General features: G+C 42.6%; 1 protein-coding gene across 2 annotated transcripts; it reads left to right on the top strand.

Moving 5' to 3' along the window:
- Window positions 1–644: 644 nt before the first annotated feature.
- Window positions 645–21,175, top strand: LOC106594966 (uncharacterized). 2 transcript variants are annotated; one of them, XM_014186361.3, is made up of 2 exons: window positions 645–1,208; window positions 19,694–21,175. In XM_014186361.3, the coding sequence occupies exons 1-2, from the start codon at window positions 884–886 to the stop codon at window positions 20,554–20,556; spliced, it is 1,188 nt and encodes a 395-aa protein (XP_014041836.1). In that variant the 5' UTR covers window positions 645–883; the 3' UTR covers window positions 20,557–21,175. The 2 variants fall into 2 exon arrangements, with proteins under 2 accessions (XP_014041836.1, XP_014041831.1); XM_014186356.3 differs by having other exon boundaries at window positions 19,691–21,175.
- Window positions 21,176–23,131: the final 1,956 nt, after the last annotated feature.

Genomic DNA, 23,131 nt, shown 5'->3' with positions numbered 1-23,131 from the left:
TGTTCTGCCTGCGGCTATGGAACCCTGACCTGTTCACCGGACGTGCTACCTGTCCCAGACCTGCTGTTTTCAACTCTCTAAAGACAGCAGGAGCGGTAGAGATACTCTCAATGATCGGCTATGAAAAGCCAACTGACATTACTCGAGGCGCTGACTTGTTGCACCCTCGACAACTACTGTGATTATTATTATTTGACCATGCTGGTCATTTATGAACATTTGAACATCTTGGCCATGTTCTGTTATAATCTCCACCCGGCACAGCCAGAAGAGGACTGGCCACCCCTCATAGCCTGGTTCCTCTCTAGGTTTCTTCCTAGGTTCTGGCCTTTCTAGGGAGTTTTTCCTAGCCACCGTGCTTCTACACCTGCATTACTTGTTTGGGGTTTTAGGCTGGGTTTCTGTACAGCACTTGGAGATATCAGCTGATGTAAGAAGGGCAATATAAATACATTTGATTTGATTATTTAAAAAATCTGCACTAATCCATCAACACACGCTTCACTTTGTACGTTTACATATAATATTACACTTCTATTAAACAAATGTTTGCCCCCCAAAAATAATCTGCAACTGCGTTACCCACTCCAATCAGCAGATGGCGATGTGCATATTTCAGGCGATACCGCTAGTGTGACGTCTAATGTAGTGGACCGGACACTTCTTCAACTGTAACAACAGTTAGTCAGCCACCTCCGGGGCCGAAAACATTAAATATTTTGATGTACAATAGTCACTGTGTTTTAAACACAATTATGTTGTCAACTTGTTGGTCCATTTAATATAATATTTACGTTGTTTGTCAGGTAGCTGGCTTGCCAAATTAGCTTTGCACTAGGCTAATCGCTAATGCTAAGTAGCTAGCTAGTTAACATCCCCGGCCATGACTTTACTAAGCTACTCCACTCCTGCTAAAGAAAAGGTCTGCTGGACGGAGAAAGAAGAAGAGGCTGTTACAGTTAAACAAGAAGTAGAGGGTGAGGCTGTTACAGTGAAAGAAGAAGAGAAAAAAGGTTTCAGAGTGAAAGAGGAGGAGGATGTTACTGTGAAAGAAGAGGCTGTTACAGTGAAAGAGGAGGAAGGAGTGGAGGAAGAGGGGCAGATTACTTTCACGTTGAAAGAAGAGGAGGAAGGAGAGGAAGAGGGGCAGATTACTTTCACGTTGAAAGAGGAGGAGGAAGAGGAGACGGGAGATCTGAGTTACACCAGTAAGTACGGTTCTTAAAAACTGGGGCACAAGCTCTGCAGTCCTTGAAGATTGCTAGGTCACATGTTTGAAAACCGGCTACTGAAATTTAAAAGGTTCAAATATTTATTTTAAAACGTGTAAGTGCTTTATTGGAAAACCATAGGGTGAACAATCCTATGGGAAAACCTACCCTGTGAACGATGCTGAGTTGGTTTTAGGTTTCTCGGTCACATTGTGAATGAGCTATTGAAATTAAGTGATTTGTAAAAAAAAAAATATATATATCTAAAGAGTGTTCAACATGCCTTTCCATGAAAGGAATAATGGACAGTTGGAATTAGGTTTCTAAACCATGTGGTGAAAGAGGTGATTCTCATGAAAAGTGTCTGTGGACATATTTCTCATTACCGGTAACACTTGTTCAAGTTGCTGTAAAAACTCCAATATTTGTTTATAATAAAGTTTATTCACCCATGATGCATCATCTAGTGGAGTAGCCTTTAGATGAGCCCAAGTTTGTTAACTTTTTTCACTTATATGCGTTCAGAATGAGGATCTTATTCTCACACACCCCCTTTACGACACTTGACCTTGACATTACCGAAATGACAAAAAAACTAAAATTGGGAAAAACTTAAGATACCCATTACCTTACCAACATGGAGACATGAATGGGCTTTAGTGATGTGGTAAACACTTAGAGACCCATTACCTTACCAACATGGAGACATGAATGGGCTTTAGTGATGTGGTCAACAGTTTGCTAACTCATAATGTCTGTCTCCTATTACTTCCAGATGAAGCTAAGGGCCTCTCATTACCAAAACACACATTTCTCATTACCGCATCATTTTTAGGCCCGTTTCGGTAATGAGAACCTTCATTTCAGTAATGATAATAAGCTAATTCTAATGTATCGTCAGTGGGTGTGCTATGCTGGTAACTTTCATTATTTACTAGGACCACTGCTTTCACCTACCTATAGTGTTGTTAGATATCCCACCTGTTATAACACCTACCTATAGTGTTGTTAGATATCCCACCTGTTATAACACCTACCTATAGTGTTGTTAGATATCCCACCTGTTATAACACCTACCTATAGTGTTGTTAGATATCCCACCTGTTATAACACCTACCTATAGTGTTGTTAGATATCCCACCTGTTATAACACCTACCTATAGTGTTGTTAGATATCCCACCTGTTATAACACCTACCTATAGTGTTGTTAGATATCCCACCTGTTATAACACCTACCTATAGTGTTGTTAGATATCCCACCTGTTATAACACCTACCTGTAGTGTTGTTAGATATCCCACCTGTTATAACACCTACCTATAGTGCTGTTAGATATCCCACATGTTATAACACCTACCTATAGTGTTGTTAGATATCCCACCTGTTATAACACCTACCTATAGTGTTGTTAGATATCCCACCTGTTATAACACCTACCTATAGTGTTGTTAGATATCCCAGTTGTTGGTCCATATCCCACATATTTAGATACTTAAAAGGCATATCATGTTATGCCATTTTTTTCATAGAATCCCACTCAATTTAGAAATAAATCTAAAATACCGGAACGCCTAGGACCGAAAGGCTCCTTAACAGCTTGTACCCCCAAGCCATAAGACAACAACTACGGTAATCAAATGGCCACCGGACTATTTACATACTCGCTGTTTATTATCTATGCATAGTCACTTCACCCCTACCTACATGTACAAATTACCTCTAACCTGTACCCCCGCATACTGACTCTGTACCGGTACCCCCTGTATATAGCCTCCACATTGACACTGTACTGGTACCCCCTGTATATAGCCTCCACATTGACTCTGTACCGGTACCCCCTGTATATAGCCTCCACATTGACTCTGTACTGGTACCCCTGTATATAGCCTTCACATTGACACTGTACTGGTACCCCCTGTATATAGCCTCCACATTGACACTGTACTGGTACCCCCTGTATATAGCCTCCACATTGACTCTGTACCGGTACCCCCTGTATATAGGCTCCACATTGACTCTGTACTGGTACCCTCTGTATATAGCCTCCACATTGACTCTGTACCGGTACCCTCTGTATATAGACTCCACATTGACTCTGTACCATTGACTCTGTATTCTCGCCACACCACCTGGTAGGAGCGACCTGTCAGGTAGGACGCAATCCAAGCGTGGGCCCCGCCGGAGATGCCCAACTCGGAGAGGGTGGAGAGGAGGATCTGATGGTTCACAGTATCAAAGGCAGCAGATAGGTCTAGAAGGATGAGAGCAGAGGAGAGAGAGTTAGCTTTAGCAGTGCGGCGAGCCTCCGTGACACAGAGAAGAGCAGTCTCAGTTGAATGACCAGTCTTGAAACCTGACTGATTTGGATCAAGAAGGTCATTCTGAGAGAGATAGCAGGAGAGCTGGCCAAGGACGGCACTTTCAAGAGTTTTGGAGAGAAAAGAAAGAAGGGATACTGGTCTGTAGTTGTTGACATCGGAGGGATCGAGTGTAGGTTTTTTTCAGAAGGGGTGCAACTCTCGCTCTCTTGAAGACGGAAGGGACGTAGCCAGCGGTCAAGGATGAGTTGATGAGCGAGGTGAGGTAAGGGATAAGGTCTCCGGAAATGGTCTGGAGAAGAGAGGAGGGGATAGGGTCAAGCGGGCAGGTTGTTGGGCGGCCGGCCGTCACAAGACGCGAGATTTCATCTGGAGAGAGAGGGGAGAAAGAGGTCAAAGCACAGGGTAGGGCAGTGTGAGCAGGACCAGCGGTGTCGTTTGACTTAGCAAACGAGGATCGGATGTCGTCGACCTTCTTTTCAAAATGGTTGATGAAGTCATCCGCAGAGAGGGAGGAGGGAGGGGGAGGAGGATTCAGGAGTGAGGAGAAGGTGGCAAAGAGCTTCCTAGGGTTAGAGGCAGATGCTTGGAATTTAGAGTGGTGGAAAGTGGCTTTAGCAGCAGAGACAGAAGAGGAAAATGTAGAGAGGAGGGAGTGAAAGGATGCCAGGTCCGCAGGGAGGCGAGTTTTCCTCCATTTCCGCTCGGCTGCCCGGAGCCCTGTTCTGTGAGCTCGCAATGAGTCGTCGAGCCACGGGGCAGGAGGGGAGGACCGAGCCGGCCTGGAGGATAGGGGACATAGAGAATCAAAGGATGCAGAAAGGGAGGAGAGGAGGGTTGAGGAGGCAGAATCAGGAGATAGGTTGGAGAAGGTTTGAGCAGAGGGAAGAGATGATAGGATGGAAGAGGAGAGAGTAGCGGGAGAGAGAGAGCGAAGGTTGGGACGGCGCAATACCATCCGAGTAGGGGCAGAGTGAGAAGTGTTGGATGAGAGCGAGAGGGAAAAGGATACAAGGTAGTGGTCGGAGACTTGGAGGGGAGTTGCAATGAGATTAGTGGACGAACAGCATCTAGTAAAGATGAGGTCAAGCGTATTGCCTGCCTTGTGAGTAGGGGGGGAAGGTGAGAGGGTGAGGTCAAAAGAGGAGAGGAGTGGAAAGAAGGAGGCAGAGAGGAATGAGTCAAAGGTAGACGTGGGGAGGTTAAAGTCACCCAGAACTGTGAGAGGTGAGCCTTCCTCAGGAAAGGAACTTATCAAGACGTCAAGCTCATTGATGAACTCTCCAAGGGAACCTGGAGGGCGATAAATGATAAGGATGTTAAGCTTGAAAGGGCTGGTAACTGTGACAGCATGGAATTCAAATGAGGAGATAGACAGATGGGTCAGGGGAGAAAGAGAGAATGTCCACTTGGGAGAGATGATGATTCCAGTGCCACCACCCCGCTGGCCAGATGCTCTCGGGGTATGCGAGAACACGTGGGCAGACGAGGAGAGAGCAGTAGGAGTAGCAGTGTTATCTGTGGTAATCCATGTTTCTGTCAGTGGCAAGAAGTCGAGGGACTGGAGAGTAGCATAGGCTGAGATTAACTCTGCCTTGTTGGCCGCAGACCGGCAGTTCCAGAGGCTGCCGGAGACCTGGAACTCCACGTGGGTCTTGCGCGCTGGGACCACCAGGTTAGAGTGGCAACGGCCACGCGGTGTGAAGCGTTTGTGTGGCCTGTGCAGAGGGGAGAGAACAGGGATAGACAGACACATAGTTAAGAGGCTACGCTAATGGAAAGGAGATTGGAATGACAAGTGGACTACACATCTCGAATGTTCAGAAAGTTAAACTTACATTGCAAAAATTTTGTTGACTAAAATGACAAAGATGATTCAGTACAGCTGGCTGGTGAAGTAGGCTAGCTAGTAGTGGCTGTGTTGTTGACTTTGTTTGAACGTGTAGCTGGCTAGGTAACCTCGATAGTTTCAGTACTACACCTTATCATGATACAAAAGCAACTATGTAGCTAGCTAACATAGCACTAATCAAGACGTTCCTTTGTAATGTATTTAGTTTCTACAATGCTGCTCGTCGGTAATAGTTGGCTAGGTTTGGAAAAATGGCGTTCGCGGGGGACGAAAATAGCTGGCTAGCTAACCTCGATAATTACTCTAAACTACACAATTATCAAACTATGACAAAGACAACAATGTAGCTAGCTAACACTGCACTAGTCAAATCGTTCCGTTGTAATGTATTAGTTTCTACAGTGCTGCTAGTCAGTAAAGGTTGGCTAGCTAGCAGTGGGTTTGATGATGACTAGGTGTGTTGACTAAGTCTGGAGTCTGGACAACGGCGTTGCGTCGCGGCTGGCTAGCTAACCTCGATAATTACTCTAAACTACACAATTATCTTAGATACAAAGACAGAAAAGACAACTATGTAGCTAGCTAACACTACACTAATCAAGTCGTTCCGTTGTAATGTAATAGTTTCTACAGTGCTGCTAGTCGGAAGAAGTTGGCTAGTTGGCTAGCTAGCAGTGTTGACTAAGTTAGGAGGACGAAAACAGCTGGCTGGCTAGCTAACCTCGATAATTACTCTAAACTACACAATTAACTATGATACAAAGACGGCTATGTAGCTAGCTAAGAAAAATTGCTCAGATCAAACAAATCAACCGTTGTAATGAAATGTAATATTACCTGTGGAGCGAAGCGAAGTGCGACTACCCGCTCCAAACCCGGGTAGTCACAGTCTCCACAAACCCGGGTAGCCTCCACATTGACTCTGTACCGGAACCCCCTGTACCGGAACCGCCTGTATATAGCCTCCACTTTGACTCTGTACTAGTACCTCCTGTATATAGCCTCCACATTGACTCTGTACCGGTACCCCCTGTATATAGCCTCCACATTGACTCTGTACCGGTACCCCCTGTATATAGCCTCCACATTGACTCGGTACCGGTACCCCCTGTATATAGCCTCGTTATTGTTACTTTATTGTGTTACTTTTTATTATTTTTGACTTTAGTTTATTTGGTAAATATTTTCTTAACTCTTCTGGAACTGAACTGTTGGTTAAAGGCTTGTACTTTCATGGTAAGGTCTACACTTGTTGTTTTCAGCGCATGTAATAAATAAAGTTTCATTTGATTTGAACCACACTTATCCATGTCTTAAAACACTGATATTTCCTGTAAAGACCTGATAGAGATCAGTACAGTTTGATGATGTATTGGGTTACTGAATCTCTAGTAGAGATCAGTACAGTTTGATGATGTATTGGGTTACTGAATCTCTAGTAGAGATCAGTACAGTTTGATGATGTATTGGGTTACTGAATCTCTGATAGAGATCAGTACAGTCTGATGATGTATTGGGTTACTGAATCTCTGATAGAGATCAGTACAGTTTGATGATGTATTGGGTTACTGAATCTCTAGTAGAGATCAGTACAGTCTGATGATGTATTGGGTTACTGAATCTCTGATAGAGATCAGTACAGTTTGACGATGTATTGGGTTACTGAATCTCTAGTAGAGATCAGTACAGTCTGATGATGTATTGGGTTACTGAATCTCTGATAGAGATCAGTACAGTTTGACGATGTATTGGGTTACTGAATCTCTAGTAGAGATCAGTACAGTCTGATGATGTATTGGGTTACTGAATCTCTGATAGAGATCAGTACAGTCTGATGATGTATTGGGTTACTGAATCTCTGATAGAGATCAGTACAGTTTGATGATGTATTGGGTTACTGAATCTCTGATAGAGATCAGTACAGTTTGATGATGTATTGGGTTACTGAATCTCTGATAGAGATCAGTACAGTTTGATGATGTATTGGGTTACTGAATCTCTGATAGAGATCAGTACAGTCTGATGATGTATTGGGTTACTGAATCTCTGATAGAGATCAGTACAGTTTGATGAAGTATTGGGTTACTGAATCTCTGATCAGTGGGTAACAGCCGGCCCCCCTACCAAGATGGTACCGTAATGCACCAATATTTAGGAAATATTAGTCTCAGTAAAACGGATACTACGTAATGTTGTCTTAATATGATTGATTGTGCATTTTGTTCTTTATCCAAATGTCTACATAAAAATAACATAATTATTATGAAATAGATAAATACAGATCTGAATCTTAGTGATCCAAGAGCAATTATGGTGGAAAATATATATATTTTGTCAAGTGAGAGCTATTTTCTCTGTTATACTAATCTATAATGAGCCTTTGGCTGATCAGTGGGCAATGGCCTACCCCCCTACCTAGATGGGCCAGCCCCCCTACCTAGATGAGCTGGCTCAGTTTTCTGATAGGCTGAGCTAAGTATACACAAACTCACATTCAAAGTCAACCGCAGCATCAGCAAAGAGACCTACGTTTGACTCTGTCGTCAGTTAGACAGCCAAGATCATGGACCGAATGCAATGGAAAGGGTGACTAAACGTAGAAAGAACACTTTCTACATTGTCACCTCACTCAAAACGTTTTTGGGTTGGCTAAAACAATGATTTGGTCAAACAGTAAAGTGCATTATCCTCATGATTCCTGTAGTGAAAGTGTGTGTGCCCTGCCCCTGTTTCACCGGGGCCTGCTGCTGTAATGAGCGAGCCACTCCTCTTGCCCCGTGCGCTCCAGAGAAAGATGCAGAAATAAGCTTTTTCTGGGATCTTTTATTTCAGCTCATGAAATATGGGGCCAACACTTTACGTGTTGTTTATATTTTCGTAAGGTATATTATTATAGAACCCTGCTCAGGCAATAAACATGACATTATCTATTATAGAGCTCTGCTCAGCCTATAAACATGACATTATCTATTATTATAGAGCTCTGCTCAGCCTGTAACATGACATGATCTATTGTTATAGAGCTCTGGACAGCCTGTAAACATGACATTATCTATTATTATAGAGCTCTGCTCAGTCTGTAAACATGACATTATCTATTATTATAGAGCTCTGCTCAGCCTATAAACATGACATTATCTATTATTATAGAGCTCTGCTCAGCCTATAAACATGACATTATGTATTATTATAAAGCTCTGCTCAGCCTGTAAACATGACATTATCTATTATTATAGAGCTCTTCTCGGCCTGTAACCATGACATTATCTATTATTATAGAGCTCTGCTCAGCCTGTAACCATGACAGTATCTGTTATTATAGAGCTCTGCTCAGCCTATAAACATGACATTATCTATTATTATAGAGCTCTGCTCAGCCTGTAACCATGACAGTATCTATTATTATAGAGCTCTTCTCGGCCTGTAACCATGACATTATCTATTATTATAGAGCTCTTCTCGGCCTGTAACCATGACAGTATCTGTTATTATAGAGCTCTGCTCAGCCTATAAACATGACATTATCTATTATTATAGGGCTCTTCTCGGCCTGTAACCATGACATCTATTATTATAGAGCTCTGCTCAGCCTCTAACCATGACATTATCTATTATTATAGAGCTCTGCTGTGCCTATAAACATGACATTATCTATTGTTATAGAGCTCTGCTCAGCCTGTAAACATGACATGATCTATTATTCTAGAGCTTTGCTCAGCCTAAAGACATGGCATTATCTATTATTATAGAGCTCTGCTCAGCCTAAAAACATGACATTATCTATTATTATAGAGCTTTGCTCAGCCTATAAATATGACATGATCTATTATTATAGAGCTTTGCTCCGCCTAAAGACATGGTATTATCTATTATTATAGAGCTCTGCTCAGCCTAAAGACATGGCATTATCTATTGTTATAGAGCTCTGCTCAGCCTGTAAACATGACATGATCTATTATTATAGAGCTTTGCTCAGCCTAAAAACATCACATTATCTATTATTATAGAGCTCTGCTCAGCCTGTAACCATAACATTATCTGTTATTATAGAGCTCTGCTCAGCCTATAAACATGACATTATCTATTATTATAGAGCTCTGATCAGACTGTAAACATGACATTATCTATTATTATAGAGCTCTGCTCAGCCTGTAACCATGACATTCCATGAAACAAGAATAGATGTGAAGCTCTGATGTTAGTGGTGATAAGTAGCAGTGAATCAGGGCTCCCTTGTAATAGATTAGATTTGAAGCTTTACTGTGAGTGGTGATAAGTAGCAGTGAAGCAGGGCTCCCTTGTAATAGATTAGATTTGAAGCTTTACTGTGAGTGGTGATAAGTAGCAGTGAAGCAGGGATCCCTTGTAACAGATTAGATTTGAAGCTCTACTGTTAGTGGTGATAAGTAGCAGTGAAGCAGGGCTCCCTTCTAATAGATCTGTATCTCAATGGGACTCCCCACTAAAATAAAGGTGAAATAAAACAAACTAAATATTTTTTCTTTATTATTATTATTATTTCGCACTTGTTGCAAATATCTCAATGCCCGATTGTTTGAAAATATTATTCTTCGACAATATTGAAGTACTGTATGTCAGCACTACTACTCAGACACCAAAAAGTCACAGATTGGCCCATAGGTGGCACTGTAAGAAGCATTCAAAGTAGAAGGTTCAGCCCGCCACCCTGTTTGACGTACAACCTAGAACCTTGGTACAAGTGTTTCTCATCATAGTGAACGTATTTGCCTCATGAACCTATGACCTCTGCCATATCTTCTCATGAACCAAACATCTGATCGACGCCAAACTCAAAGTCCATTAACCAGTAACTCAAATCATGTCTGTCTCTAGTACGTTTGAGTAAAGATAAACAACAAATAAACAATATCTCAAAAGATTAAATAAAATGCCATCTTTGTTAAAAATAAAAATAATTGTCTTCAATTAAACTGTAATAACTTGTCTTCTCTCTATCAACTTGAAAACTTGAAGTGTTTTGATCATTACATGTCCACAAGGGAGGATGTATAATACTACATGCTGCTGTCTCTTTCAGCCTGGACCTATAGTACTATAATATACACTGCTCAAAAAAATAAAGGGAACACTAAAATAACACATCCTAGATCTGAATGAATGAAATAATCTTATTAAATACTTTTTTCTTTACATAGTTGAATGTGCTGACAACAAAATCACACAAAAATAATCAATGGAAATCCAATTTATCAACCCATGGAGGTCTGGATTTGGAGTCACACTCAAAATTAAAGTGGAAAACCACACTACAGGCTGATCCAACTTTGATGTAATGTCTTTAAAACAAGTCAAAATGAGGCTCAGTAGTGTGTGTGGCCTCCACGTGCCTGTATGACCTCCCTACAATGCCTGGGCATGCTCCTGATGAGGTGGCGGATGGTCTCCTGAGGGATCTTCTCCCAGACCTGGACTAAAGCATCCGCCAACTCCTGGACAGTCTGTGGTGCAACGTGGCGTTGGTGGATGGAGCGAGACATGATGTCCCAGATGTGCTCAATTGGATTCAGGTCTGGGGAACGGGCGGGCCAGTCCATAGCATCAATGCCTTCCTCTTGCAGGAACTGCTGACACACTCCAGCCACATGAGGTCTAGCATTAGGAGGAACCCAGGGCCAACCGCACCAGTATCTGGTCTCATAAGGGGTCTGAGGATCTCATCTCGGTACCTAATGGCAGTCAGGCTACCTCTGGCGAGCACATGGAGGGCTGTGCGGCCCCCCCAAAGAAATGCCACCCCACACCATGACTGACCCACCGCCAAACCGGTCATGCTGGAGGATGTTGCATGCAGCATAACGTTCTCCACGGCGTCTCCAGACTCTGTCACGTCTGTCACATGTGCTCAGTGTGAACCTGCTTTCATCTGTGAAGAACACAGGGCGCCAGTGGCGAATTTGCCAATCTTGGTGTTCTCTGGCAAATGCCAAACGTCCTGCACGGTGTTGGGCTGTAAGCACAACCCCCACCTGTGGACGTCGGGCCCTCATACCACCCTTATGGAGTCTGTTTCTGACCGTTTGAGCAGACACATGCACATTTGTGGCCTGCTGGAGGTCATTTTGCAGGGCTCTGGCAGTGCTCCTCCTGCTCCTCCTTGCACAAAGGCGGAGGTAGCGGTCCTGTTGCTGGGTTGTTTCCCTCCTACGGCCTCCTCCACGTCTCCTGATGTACTGGCCTGTCTCCTGGTAGTGCCTCCATGCTCTGGACACTACGCTGACAGACACAGCAAACCTTCTTGCCACAGCTCGCATTGATGTGCCATCCTGGATGAGCTGCACTACCTGAGCCACTTGTGTGGGTTGTAGACTCCGTCTCATGCTACCACTAGAGTGAAAGCACCGCCAGCATTCAAAAGTGACCAAAACATCAGCCAGGAAGCATAGGAACTGACAAGTGGTCTGTGGTCACCACCTGCAGAACCACTCCTTTATTGGGGGTCTTGCTAATTGCCTATAATTTCCACCTGTTGTCTATACCATTTGCATAACAGCATGTGAAATTTATTGTCAATCAGTGTTGCTTCCTAAGTGGACAGTTTGATTTCACAGAAATCTGATTGACTTGGAGTTACATTGTGTTGTTTAAGTGTTCCCTTTATTTTTTTGAGCAGTGTATTTGAATCCACTAATTTGAATGGGTGGCCACGTACTGCTGTATGTATATAAATATATATATATAAATAATATAGTGTATATTTATTATTATCATGGACACAAGTAGGGTTGCATATTGGGGAATATTCAGTGGTGGAAATACAGTGGGGGAAAAAAGTATTTGATGCCCTGCTGATTTTGTACATTTGCCCACTGACAAAGAAATTATCAGTGTATAATTTTAATGGTAGGTTTATATGAACAGTGAGAGACAGAATAACAACAAAAAAATCCAGAAAAGTGCATGTCAAAAATGTTATAAAATGATTTGCATTTTAATAAGGGAAATAAGTATTTGACCCCTCTGCAAAACATGACTTAGTACTTGGTGGCAAAACTCTTGTTGGCAATCAGAGGTCAGACGTTTCTTGTAGTTGGCCACCAGGTTTGCACACATCTCAGGAGGGATTTTGTCCCACTCCTCTTTGCAGATCTTCTCCAAGTCATTAAGGTTGCGAGGCCTACGTTCGGCAACTCGAACCTTCAGCTCCCTCCACAGATTATCTATGGGATTAAGGTCTGGAGACTGGCTAGGCCACTCCAGGACCTTAATGTGCTTCTTCTGGAGCCACTCCTTTGTTGCCTTGGCTGTGTGTTTTGGGTCATTGTCATGCTGGAATACCCATCCACAACCCATTTTCAATGCCCTGGCTGAGGGAAGGAGGTTCTCACCCAAGATTTGACGGTACATGGCCCCGTCCATCGTCCCTTTGATGCTGTGAAGTTGTCCTGTCCCCTTAGCAGAAAAACACCCACAAAGCATAATGTTTCCAGCTACATGTTTGATGGTGGGGATGGTGTTCTTGGGGTCATAGGCAGCATTCCTCCTCCAAACACGGCGAGTTGAGTTGATGCCAAAGAGCTCTTTTTTGGTCTCATCTGACCACAACACTTTCACCCAGTTGTCTTCTGAATCATTCAGATGTTCATTGGCAAACTTCAGACAGGCATGTATATGTGCTTTCTTGAGCAAGGGGACCTTGAGGGCGCTGCAGGATTTCAGTCCTTCACAGTGTAGTGTGTTACCAATTGTTTTCTTGGTGACTATGGTCCCAGCTGCCTTGAGATCATTGACAAGATCCTCCCATGTAGTTCTGGGCTGATTCCTCACCGTTCTCATGATCATTGCAACTCCACGAGGTGAGATCTTGCATGGAGCCCCAGGCCGAGGGATACTGACAGTTCTTTTGTGTTTCTTCCATTTGCGAATAATCGCACCAAATGTTGTCACCTTCTCACCAAGCTGCATGGAGATGGTCTTGTAGCCCATTCCAGCCTTGTGTGGGTCTACAATCTTGTCCCTGACATCCTTGGAGAGCTCCTTGGTCTTGGCCATGGTGGAGAGTTTGGAATCTGATTGATTGATTGATTGCTTCTGTGGACAGGTGTCTTTTATACAGGTAACAAGCTGCGGTTAGGAGCACTCCCTTTAAGAGTGTGCTCCTAATCTCAGCTCATTACCTGTATAAAAGACACCTGGGAGCCAGAAATCTTTCTGATTGAGAGGGGGTCAAATACTTATTTCCCTCATTAAAATGCAAATCAATTTATAATATTTTTGACGTGCGTTTTTCTGGATATTTTTGTTGTTATTCTGTCTCTCACTGTTCAAATAAACCTACCATTAAAATGATAGACTGATCATTTCTTTGTCAGTGGGCAAACGTACAAAATCAGCAGGGGATCAAATACTTTTTTCCCCCCACTGTATATGGGAATTAACGGAAATATATGCAAATTAATATTAATGGCATGTTTTTTTGCATTGGATATATTTACCATATGGAGACAGAAACAGAAACCTTTTACCATATCATATGGAGACAGAAACAGAAACCTTTTACCATATCATATGGAGACAAACAGAAACCTTTTACTATATCATATGGAGACAGAAACATAAACATAAGTAGACATAATTGCAAATGATTAATTCCTTCCAATAGAAATTTAAAAAACAATTTAGTTACGAATTTAACTTTAATTAAATGAGTTGACTCTTCACATGGGATGATTTCACTGAACAACAAAAGAAAGCGAATATTGAATGATCCCCAATGATCCATCGCGTTTCCCAAAAACGTTTTCAACATACAGTTGAAGTCGGAAGTTTACATACACTTAGGTTGGAGTCATTAAAACTTGTTTTTCAACCACTCCACAAATTTCTTGTTAACAAACTATTGTTTTGGCATGTTGGTTAGAACATCTACTTTGTTCATGACCCAAGTCATTTTTCCAACAATTGTTTACAGACAGATTATTTCCCTTATAACTCACTGTATCACAATTCCAGTGGGTCAGAAGTTTACATACACTAAGTTGACTGTGCCTTTAAACAGCTTGGAAAATTCCAGAAATGATGTCATGGCTTTAGAAGCTTCTGTTAGGCTAATTGACATCATTTGTGTCAATTGGAGGTGTACATGTGGATGTATTTCAAGGCCTACCTTCAAACTCAGTGCCTCTTTGCTTGACATCATGGGAACATCAAAAGAAATCAGCCAAGACCTCAGAGAAAAAATTGTAGACCTCCACAAGTCTGGTTAATCCTTGGGAGCAATTTCCAAACGCCCGAAGGTACCACATTAATCTGTACAAACAATAGTAGGCAAGTATAAACACCATGGGACCACGCAGCCATCATACCGCTCAGGAAGGAGAAGCGTTCTGTCTCCGAGAGATGAACGTACTTTGGTGCGAAAAGTGCAAATCAATCCCAGAACAACAGCAAAGGACCTTGTGAAGATGCTGGAGGAAACAGTTACAATAGTATCTATATCCACAGTAAAGGCCGCTCAGAAAGGAAGAAGCCACTGCTCCAAAGCCGCCATAAAAAAGCCAGACTACGGTTTGCAACTGCACATGGGGACAAAGATTGTACTTTTTGGAGAAATGTCCTCTGGTCTGATGAAACAAAAATAGAACTGTTTGGCCATAATGACCATCATTATGTTTGGAGGAAAAAGGGGGCGGCTTGCAAGCCAAAGAACACCATCCCAACCGTGAAGCACGATGGTGGCAGCATCATGTTGTGGGGGTGCTTTGCTGCAGGAGGGACTGGTTCACTTCACAAAATAGATGGCATCAGGAGGCAGGAAGATTATGTGGATATATTGAAGCAGCATCACAAGACATCAGTCAGGAAGTTAAACCTTTGTCACAAATGGGTCTTCCAAATGGACAATGACCCCAAGCATACTTCAAAAGTTGTGTCAAAATGGCTTAAGGACAACAAAGTCAAGGTATTGGAGTGGCCATCACAAAGCCCTGACCTCAATCCTATAGAAAATGTGTGGGCAGAACTGAAAAAGCGTGTGAGAGCAAGGATGCCTACAAACCTGACTCAGTTACACCAGCTCTGTCAGGAGGAATGGGCCAAAATTCACCCAACTTATTGTGGAAGGCTACCCGAAACGTTTGACCCAAGTTAAACAATTTATAGGCAATGCTACCAAATACTAATTGAGTGTATGCAAACTTCTGACCCACTGGGAATGTGATGAAATAAATAAATGCTGAAATAAATAATTCTCTAAACTATTATTCTGACATTTCACATTCTTAAAATAAAGTGGTGATCCTAACTGACCTAAGACAGGGACTTTTTACTCAGATTAAATGTCAGGAATTGTGAAAAACTGAGTTTAAATGTATTTGGCTAAGGTGTATGTAAACTTCTGACTTCATCTGTAAAATGATAGTCTAGAAACTAAAGCTTTGGTTGTCTTCCTCTCAGGCTTCCATGTCTTCTCCCTGGAACTCCTCAATGTCCACCTCTTGAACATCAGACTCTGAGGCCTCATCTTCACTGTCACATTCCAACCTTGTTGAGGATGGCTCGTTGTCAGGCTCAAAAATCCTCAAATTTGCTCGGATGGCCACCAATTTTTCTAACCCTTGTATTGGTACAGGCAACATCCGTACTGAGATAAAGGGTAGAGCTGCCGCTTTCAAGGAGTGGGACTCTAACCTGGAAGTTTATAAAAAATCCCGCTATGCCCTCCAATGAATCATCAAACAGGCCAAGCATCAATACAGGACAAAGATTGAATCGTACTACACCGGCTCCAACGATCATCGGATGTGGCAGGGCTTGCAAACTATTACAGACTACAAAGGGTAGCCCAGCCGCGAGCTGCCCAGTGACACAAGCCTACCAGGCGAGCTAAATTACTTCTGTGCTTGCTTCGAGGCAAGCAACACTGAAGCATGTATGAGAGCACCAGCTGTTCCAGACGACTGCGTGATCGTTTTGCTTTCGTTGTAAAGCCTTTTTGAAATCGGACAGTGTGGTTAGATTAACGAGAGTCTTGTCTTTAAATAGCTGTAAAATAGTCATGTTTGAGAAATTGAAGTAATAGGATTTTGAAGGTTTTGAAAATCGCGCCACAGGCTGCAAGTGGCTGTTACGTAGGTGGGACGAATTCGTCCCGCCTAGCCCAGAGAGGTTAAACAGGTCAACATTCACAAGGCCCCAGGGCCAGACGGATTACCAGGATGTGTACTCCGAGCATGCGCTTACCAACTGGCAAGTGTCTTCACTGAGATTTTCAACCTCTCCCTGACTGAGTCTCTAATACCAACTTGTTTCAAGCAGACGCCTATGGTAACCTGCCTAAATGACTACCGACCCTTAGCACTCACGTCTGTAGCCATGAAGTGCTTTGAAAGGCTGGTAATGGCTCACATCAACACCATTATCCCAGAAACCCTACACCCACTCCAATTTGCATACAGCCCCAACAGACCCACAGATGATGCAATCTCTAATGCATTCCACACTGCCCTTTCCCACCTGGACAAAAGGAACACCTATTGTATGTGAGAATGCTATTCATTGACTACAGCTCAGCGTTCAACACCATAGTGCCCTCAAAGCTCATCACTAAGCTAAGGACCCTGGGACTAAACACCTCCCTTTGCAACTGGATCCTGGACTTCCTGACGGGCCGCCCCCAGGTGGTAAGGGTAGGTAACAACATATCCGCCATGCTGATCCTCAACACGGGGGCCCCTCAGGGGTGCATGCTCACTCCCCTCCTGTGCTCCCTGTTCACTCATGACTGCACGGCCAGGCATGACTCCAACACCATCATTAAGTTTTCCGACGACACAACAGCGGTAGGCCTGATCACCAACAACGATGAGACAGCCTATAGGGAGGTGGTCAGAGACCTGGCAGTGTGGTGCCAGGATAACAACCTCTCCCTCAACGTGATCAAGACAAAGGAGATGATTGTAGACTACAGGCAAAGGAGGACCGAGCACACCCACATTCTCATCGACGGGGCTGTAGTGGAGCAGGTTGAGAGCTTCAAGTTCCTTGGTGTCCACATCACCAACAAACTATCATGGTCCAAACACACCAAGACAGTCGTGAAGAGGGCACAACAAAGCCTATTCCCCCACATGGGTTCTCAGATCCTCAAAAAGTTCTCCAGCTGCACCATCGAGAGTATGCCTGGTACTGCCTGGTATGGCAACTGCTCGGCCTCCGACCGCAAGGTACTACAGAGGGTAGTGCGTACGGCCCAGTACATCACTGGGGCCACGCTTCCTGCCATCCAGGACCTCTATACCAGGCTGTGTCAGAGGAAGGCCCTAAAAATTGTCAGAGACTCCAGCCACCCTAGTCATTGACTGTTCTCTCTACTCTCGCACGGCAAGCGGTACCAGAGCGCCAAGTCTAGGTCCAAAAGGCTTCTAAACAGCTTCCATCCCCAAGCGATAAGACTCCTGAACAGCTAATCAAATGGCTACGGACTATAAGCCGTAACTTTTTTCCCAGCTTTGAACCTCGCCACTTAAACAATGACGCGGCTAATATATGGATTTTTCCCGTTTTTTTTTTTGCCGAACGGGTTAAGGTCAAACAACTTTTTTGTTTACTGTTTAGATTAAATCGAGCGCTCTCAAACTTCCCATCATTCTGATTACAGTAGTCATTTTGTCACCCTCATCATGGCAAAGACATGGAGAAATGCATATGATGCAGCTTTCAAGTTGAAGGCGATTGATCTGGCTGTTGGAAAAGGAAATAGAGCTGCTGCACGGGAGCTTGGTCTTAATGAGTCGATGACAAGACGTTGGAAACAGCAGCGTGAGGAATTGACTCAGTGCAAAAAGACAACTAAAGCTTACTGCTAATTTTTATTTTTTGTTACAAGCCGTGTTTCGTTAAAGCCTATTTATTTTTGTTACAAGCCGTGTTTCGTTAAAGCCTGTGTAAAGTTAATTTGTTTCAATGTACCGGTAGGCACCTGCGGCTTATAGACATGTGCGGCTTATTTATGTTAAAAAAAAATATATATATATTTAATTCAGTGGGTGCGGCTTCAGTGGGTGCGCTTAATAGTCCGGAAATTACGGTAGTTACTTTCTCTACCTGCATGTACATATTACCTCAATTATCTCGACTAACCTGTCCCCCGCACATTGTCTCTGTACCGGTACCCCCTGTATATAGCCTCACTATTGTTATTTTTTCTGCTGCTCTTTCATTATTTGTAATTTTTTACTTATATTTTTTACTCAACACTTATTTTTCTTAACTACATTGTTGGTTAAGGATTTTGTAAGTAAGCATTTCACTGTAATATCTACACCTGTTGTATTCGGCGCATGTGACAAATAAGATTTAATTTGATGAGTTGGTTGAATCGAGGACCGACTTATACTAGCTGTCTAGTCTGTGTTTTATAAATGTGCAATAATCATAAAACACAATTTATATAAGTTATTTGCAACTCGTTCTCATTCTGAGAAATAAAGTAGGCCACTGATTTCAACATCTGAACAAAGTGGACAGGCTAGCATGCTGTTCAAACAATTCAACTGTTCTACCTTGTTAGCTAGCCAATAGATCCAAGTTTGTTTGTGGTCTTTAAGATCTGTGTTCCAAACTGTAACTATTCCAATTGGTTTACAGGGGGCTTCTGTGAGTTAATATATACTGACCAAAAATAGAAACGCAACATGCAACAATGTCAACCATTTTACTGAGTTACAGTTCATATAAGGAAATCAGTCAATTGAAATAAATTAATTAGGCCCTAATCTATAGATTTTACATGACTGGGCAGGGGCGCAGCCATGGGTGGGCCTGGGAAGGCATTTGCCCACCCACTTGGGAGCCAGGCCTGCCCAGCCAATCAGAATGATTTTTTCCCCACAAAAGGGCTTTTACTACAGACAGAAATACTCCTTAAATGGTATTTGCCCTATACCTTGAGATGCCTTGACGAGTACCACTTTTCATATGTTATGGGTATGCTTGTCACCTGCAAGGACTAGGGAGTTAAAAAAAAAAATAGCGCCAAGCACAGGAAAAATCCTAGAGGAAAACTGGGAGACAAATTCACCTTTCAGCAGGACAATAACCCAATACACAAGGCCAGATATACAGTGCATTCGGGAAAGTATTCAGACCCGTTGACTTTTTCCAAATTCTGTTACGTTACTGCCTTATTCTAAGATTGGTTAAATAGTTTTTTAATTGCTCTTAACTGCTAGGCTACCTATCACCCATTAAACCACATAGGAAGATAGTTTATCACATGGAGGTTTCATTCAGGTCTCTGTTTAGTATTTAATTAAATACTTTGTCTTTAGCAGGAGAGCGACCAGACTCTCACTCTGACAGCGGGGAGAGTCCTTCAGGGGAACCAGACTCAGAGACGTCCAAACCAGCGAGACGACATCACTGCTCCCAGTGTGGAAAAAGTTTTATCCGATCACAACACCTGAAATTACATGAGAGAACACACACAGGAGAAAAGCCTTACCACTGTTCCCAGTGTGGAAAGAGTTTTAGTCAGTTAGGGAGCCTGAAAAGTCATAAGCGAATACACTCTGGAGAGAAGCCTTACCACTGTTTCCAGTGTGGAAATAGTTTTAGTCAGTTAGGGAGCCTGAAAAGTCATAAGCGAATACACTCTGGAGAGAAGCCTTATCACTGCTCCAAATGTGGAATTACTTTTTCATGGTTAGACAACCTGAAAACGCATGAGAGAATACACACAGGTGAGAAGCCTTACCACTGTTCCTACTGTGGAAAGAGTTTTCGGGTGCTAGGGAACCAGAAACACCATGAGAAAACACACACACGAGAGATGTCTTACCCCTGTTCCCATTGTGGAAAGAGTTTTAGGTGGTTAGGGACCCTGAAAACGCACGAGCGAATACACACACAAAAAAAGGAAAAGCTCTATCAATGTTCCCTGTGTGGAATGAGTTTTACCCAGTTAGAAGCCCTGAATATGCATGACAGGATACACACAGGAGAGGATAAGCCCTATCATTGCTCCCAGTGTGGAAAGAGATTTAATTGGTTAAGGCACCTGAATAAGCATGAAAGAATACATACACAGGAGGAGAAGATATACCACTGCTCTCATTGTGGAAAGACATTTTCCCAGTCAGAGGACCTGAAATCACATGAGAGAATAGAGAGGCTTTGTTCTGACTTGTGTTTTTGACTGAGAATGTGTTTTTGTTTAATCCTCATGCAATCAAATTGTATATATGAAACCAAAATAAGTTTACTTTTGTTGTTGTTTCTTCATTTTGAGACATGATCATGTCTAATACCAGATTAAATATTTTAATTTCTATTTGGTTTTGATTATAAGCTTTTATTGATTTGATACAAGTATAAACCCTCATGTTGTTCATCATGATTTTCTATTGCAAAATGTCAATTATTATATAAGTAAGTAAGTAGCCTTGCACAAGCCTTTGTGTTTGTATTTATTATGGATCCCCCTACTCTCCCTGGGGTCCAGCAAAATTAAGGCAGTTAAACATTACAATACATTAAAAACAGATTTCACAACATATTAAGAGTGTGCCCTCAGGCCTCTACTCTACTACCACATATCTACAACACAAAATCCATGTGAACGTGTGTGTATAGACCCCCGACTTTCCAACCTGAAGATCACTGACGTCATGATTTGACCATGTTTTTTTTCCAGAGTTCCCAGTTGTCTTGAGAGTCCCATTATTCCACCATGTCAGAGAAAACACTGTTGATGATTGCAAAAACGATTTGAGAAATGCAACATATTTTTCTGGATTAAAAAAATATTCATAGTTTTTAACTGTGTTAGCTACTAGTGGACGTTCATTATATACATCTATGTATTGTTACACCATGCAGGAGGAGTAAAGACCTAGTCTGTTCATTTTAATATTATCTGTTAGTCTACTTGTATTAATATGAAATTGCCTTATGCACAGTTCAGATGCTAAATTTATGGCGATTTGAACTGAATAGAAAAATAACAACAGTAAACATGTTGACCCGCACGAATGATGCAGCGCCCCCTTTGGCCAATCAGTGTAATTTAGCAAATACCGGATCAATGGAAAGACTCATCATTCACCCAGGTTTTGTCAAAGTTGGGCCAGTGGTGTCAGATACTAGACTCATATCCCTGAGCATGTGTGACAAATTTCACCACTCCGAGTCAAACAGATCACCACCGTGTGGTAGATATGAATGTTCTTGCATATATTGAGTCTTGACAGTGTTTGCAACATGTGTACCAAATGTTGTTACAATACGAATATCCTTGAATGATTTATATGCCTTTATGGTGACAGTCCACATGGGTGTTTAGAGACCTTTGGCCATAGATGCCACATATCAAGTTTGGTGCAGATTGATCATTCGGTGCCAGAAGAGTAGAGTTTTCAGTGTTTTCCACAAAATTCAAAAGTTACCACAGCCACAAAGTCAGAAGGTCCGCCTACTTGACCAATCAGATGAGGAGTGTATTCCGATTTGCGTGAAATACATTTTTTTAAATTACATTCGGAAAGCATTCAGACCCCTTGCCTTTTCCATATTTTGTGACATTACAGCCTTATTCTAAAATTGATTAAATATATAAAAATGTTCATCAATCTACACACAATACCCCATAATGACAAAGCGAAAACAGATTTTTTGAAATGTTTGCAAAAAATGAAATTCCTTGTTTAAGTGTTCAGACCCTTTGCTATGAGTCTCGAGAATGACCTCCGGTGCATTCTGTTTCCGTTGACCATCCTTGAGATGTTTCTCCAACTTCATTGGGAGTCCAGCTGTGGTAAATTCAATTGGTTGGACATGATTTTATATATAAGGTCCCACCGTTGACAGTGCATGTCAGAGCAAAAACCAAGCCATGAGGTTGAACGTAGAGCTCTGAGACAGGATTGTGTTGAGGCACAGATCTAGGGAAGGGTACCAAAACATGTCTGCAGCATTGAAGGTCCCCAGGAACACAGTGGCCTCCATCATTCTTAAATGGAAGACGTTTGGTACCACCAAGACTCTTCCTAGAGTTGGCCGCCCGGCCAAACTGAGCAATCAGGGGAGAAGGGCCTTGGTCAGGGAGGTGATCGAGGGAAAGATGAACTGAGAAAAGTACAGAGATTCTTGATGAAAACCTGCTCCAGAGCGCTCAGGACCTCAGACTGGGGCGAAGGTTCACCTTCCAACAGAACAACCCTAAGCACACAGCCAAGACAATGCAGGAGTGGCTTCGGGACAAGTCTCTGAATGTCATTGAGTGACCCAGACAGAGCCCGGACTTGAACCCGATTGAACATCTCTGGAGAGACCTGAAAATAGCAGTGCAGCGACGCTCCCCATCCAACCTGACAGAGCTTGAGAGGATCTGCAGAGAACAATGAGAGAAACTCCCCAAATATAGGTTATCCAAGCTTGTAGCGTCATACCCAAGAAGACTCAAGGCTGTAGTTGCTGCCCAAGGTGCTTCAACAAAGTACTGAGTCTGAATTTATATGTAAATGTCATATGTATTTTTATTTTATAAATTTGATCATTTCAAACAACCTGTTTTTGCTTTGTCATTATCGGGTATTGTGTGTATATTGATGACGGGGGAAAAAAGTTTAATCAATTTTAGAACAAGGCTGTAACGTAACAAAATGTGGAAAAAGTCAAGCAGTCTGAATGCTTTCTGAATGCTCTGTATCTCGAGTTCAAGTTTGAGAACCAAATATCTAAATACATTCAGGAAGAAGAATTGGCAATGTCCC

This window comes from Salmo salar, chromosome 02, assembly GCF_965601325.2.
Source record: "Salmo salar chromosome 02, fSalSal1, whole genome shotgun sequence".
Lineage (NCBI taxonomy): Eukaryota > Metazoa > Chordata > Actinopteri > Salmoniformes > Salmonidae > Salmo > Salmo salar.
Note: the sequence above shows the minus strand (reverse complement) of the source record. Positions and strands in the feature narration are given on the sequence as shown.

Coding starts and splice junctions, on each gene's coding strand:
- LOC106594966 (XM_014186356.3), top strand. CDS start 884: ATGACTTTACTAAGCTACTCCACTCCTGCTAAAGAAAAGGTCTGCTGG. Junction 1,209..19,690: donor GGGAGATCTGAGTTACACCA/GTAAGTACGGTT, acceptor CTTTGTCTTTAG/CAGGAGAGCGACCAGACTCT.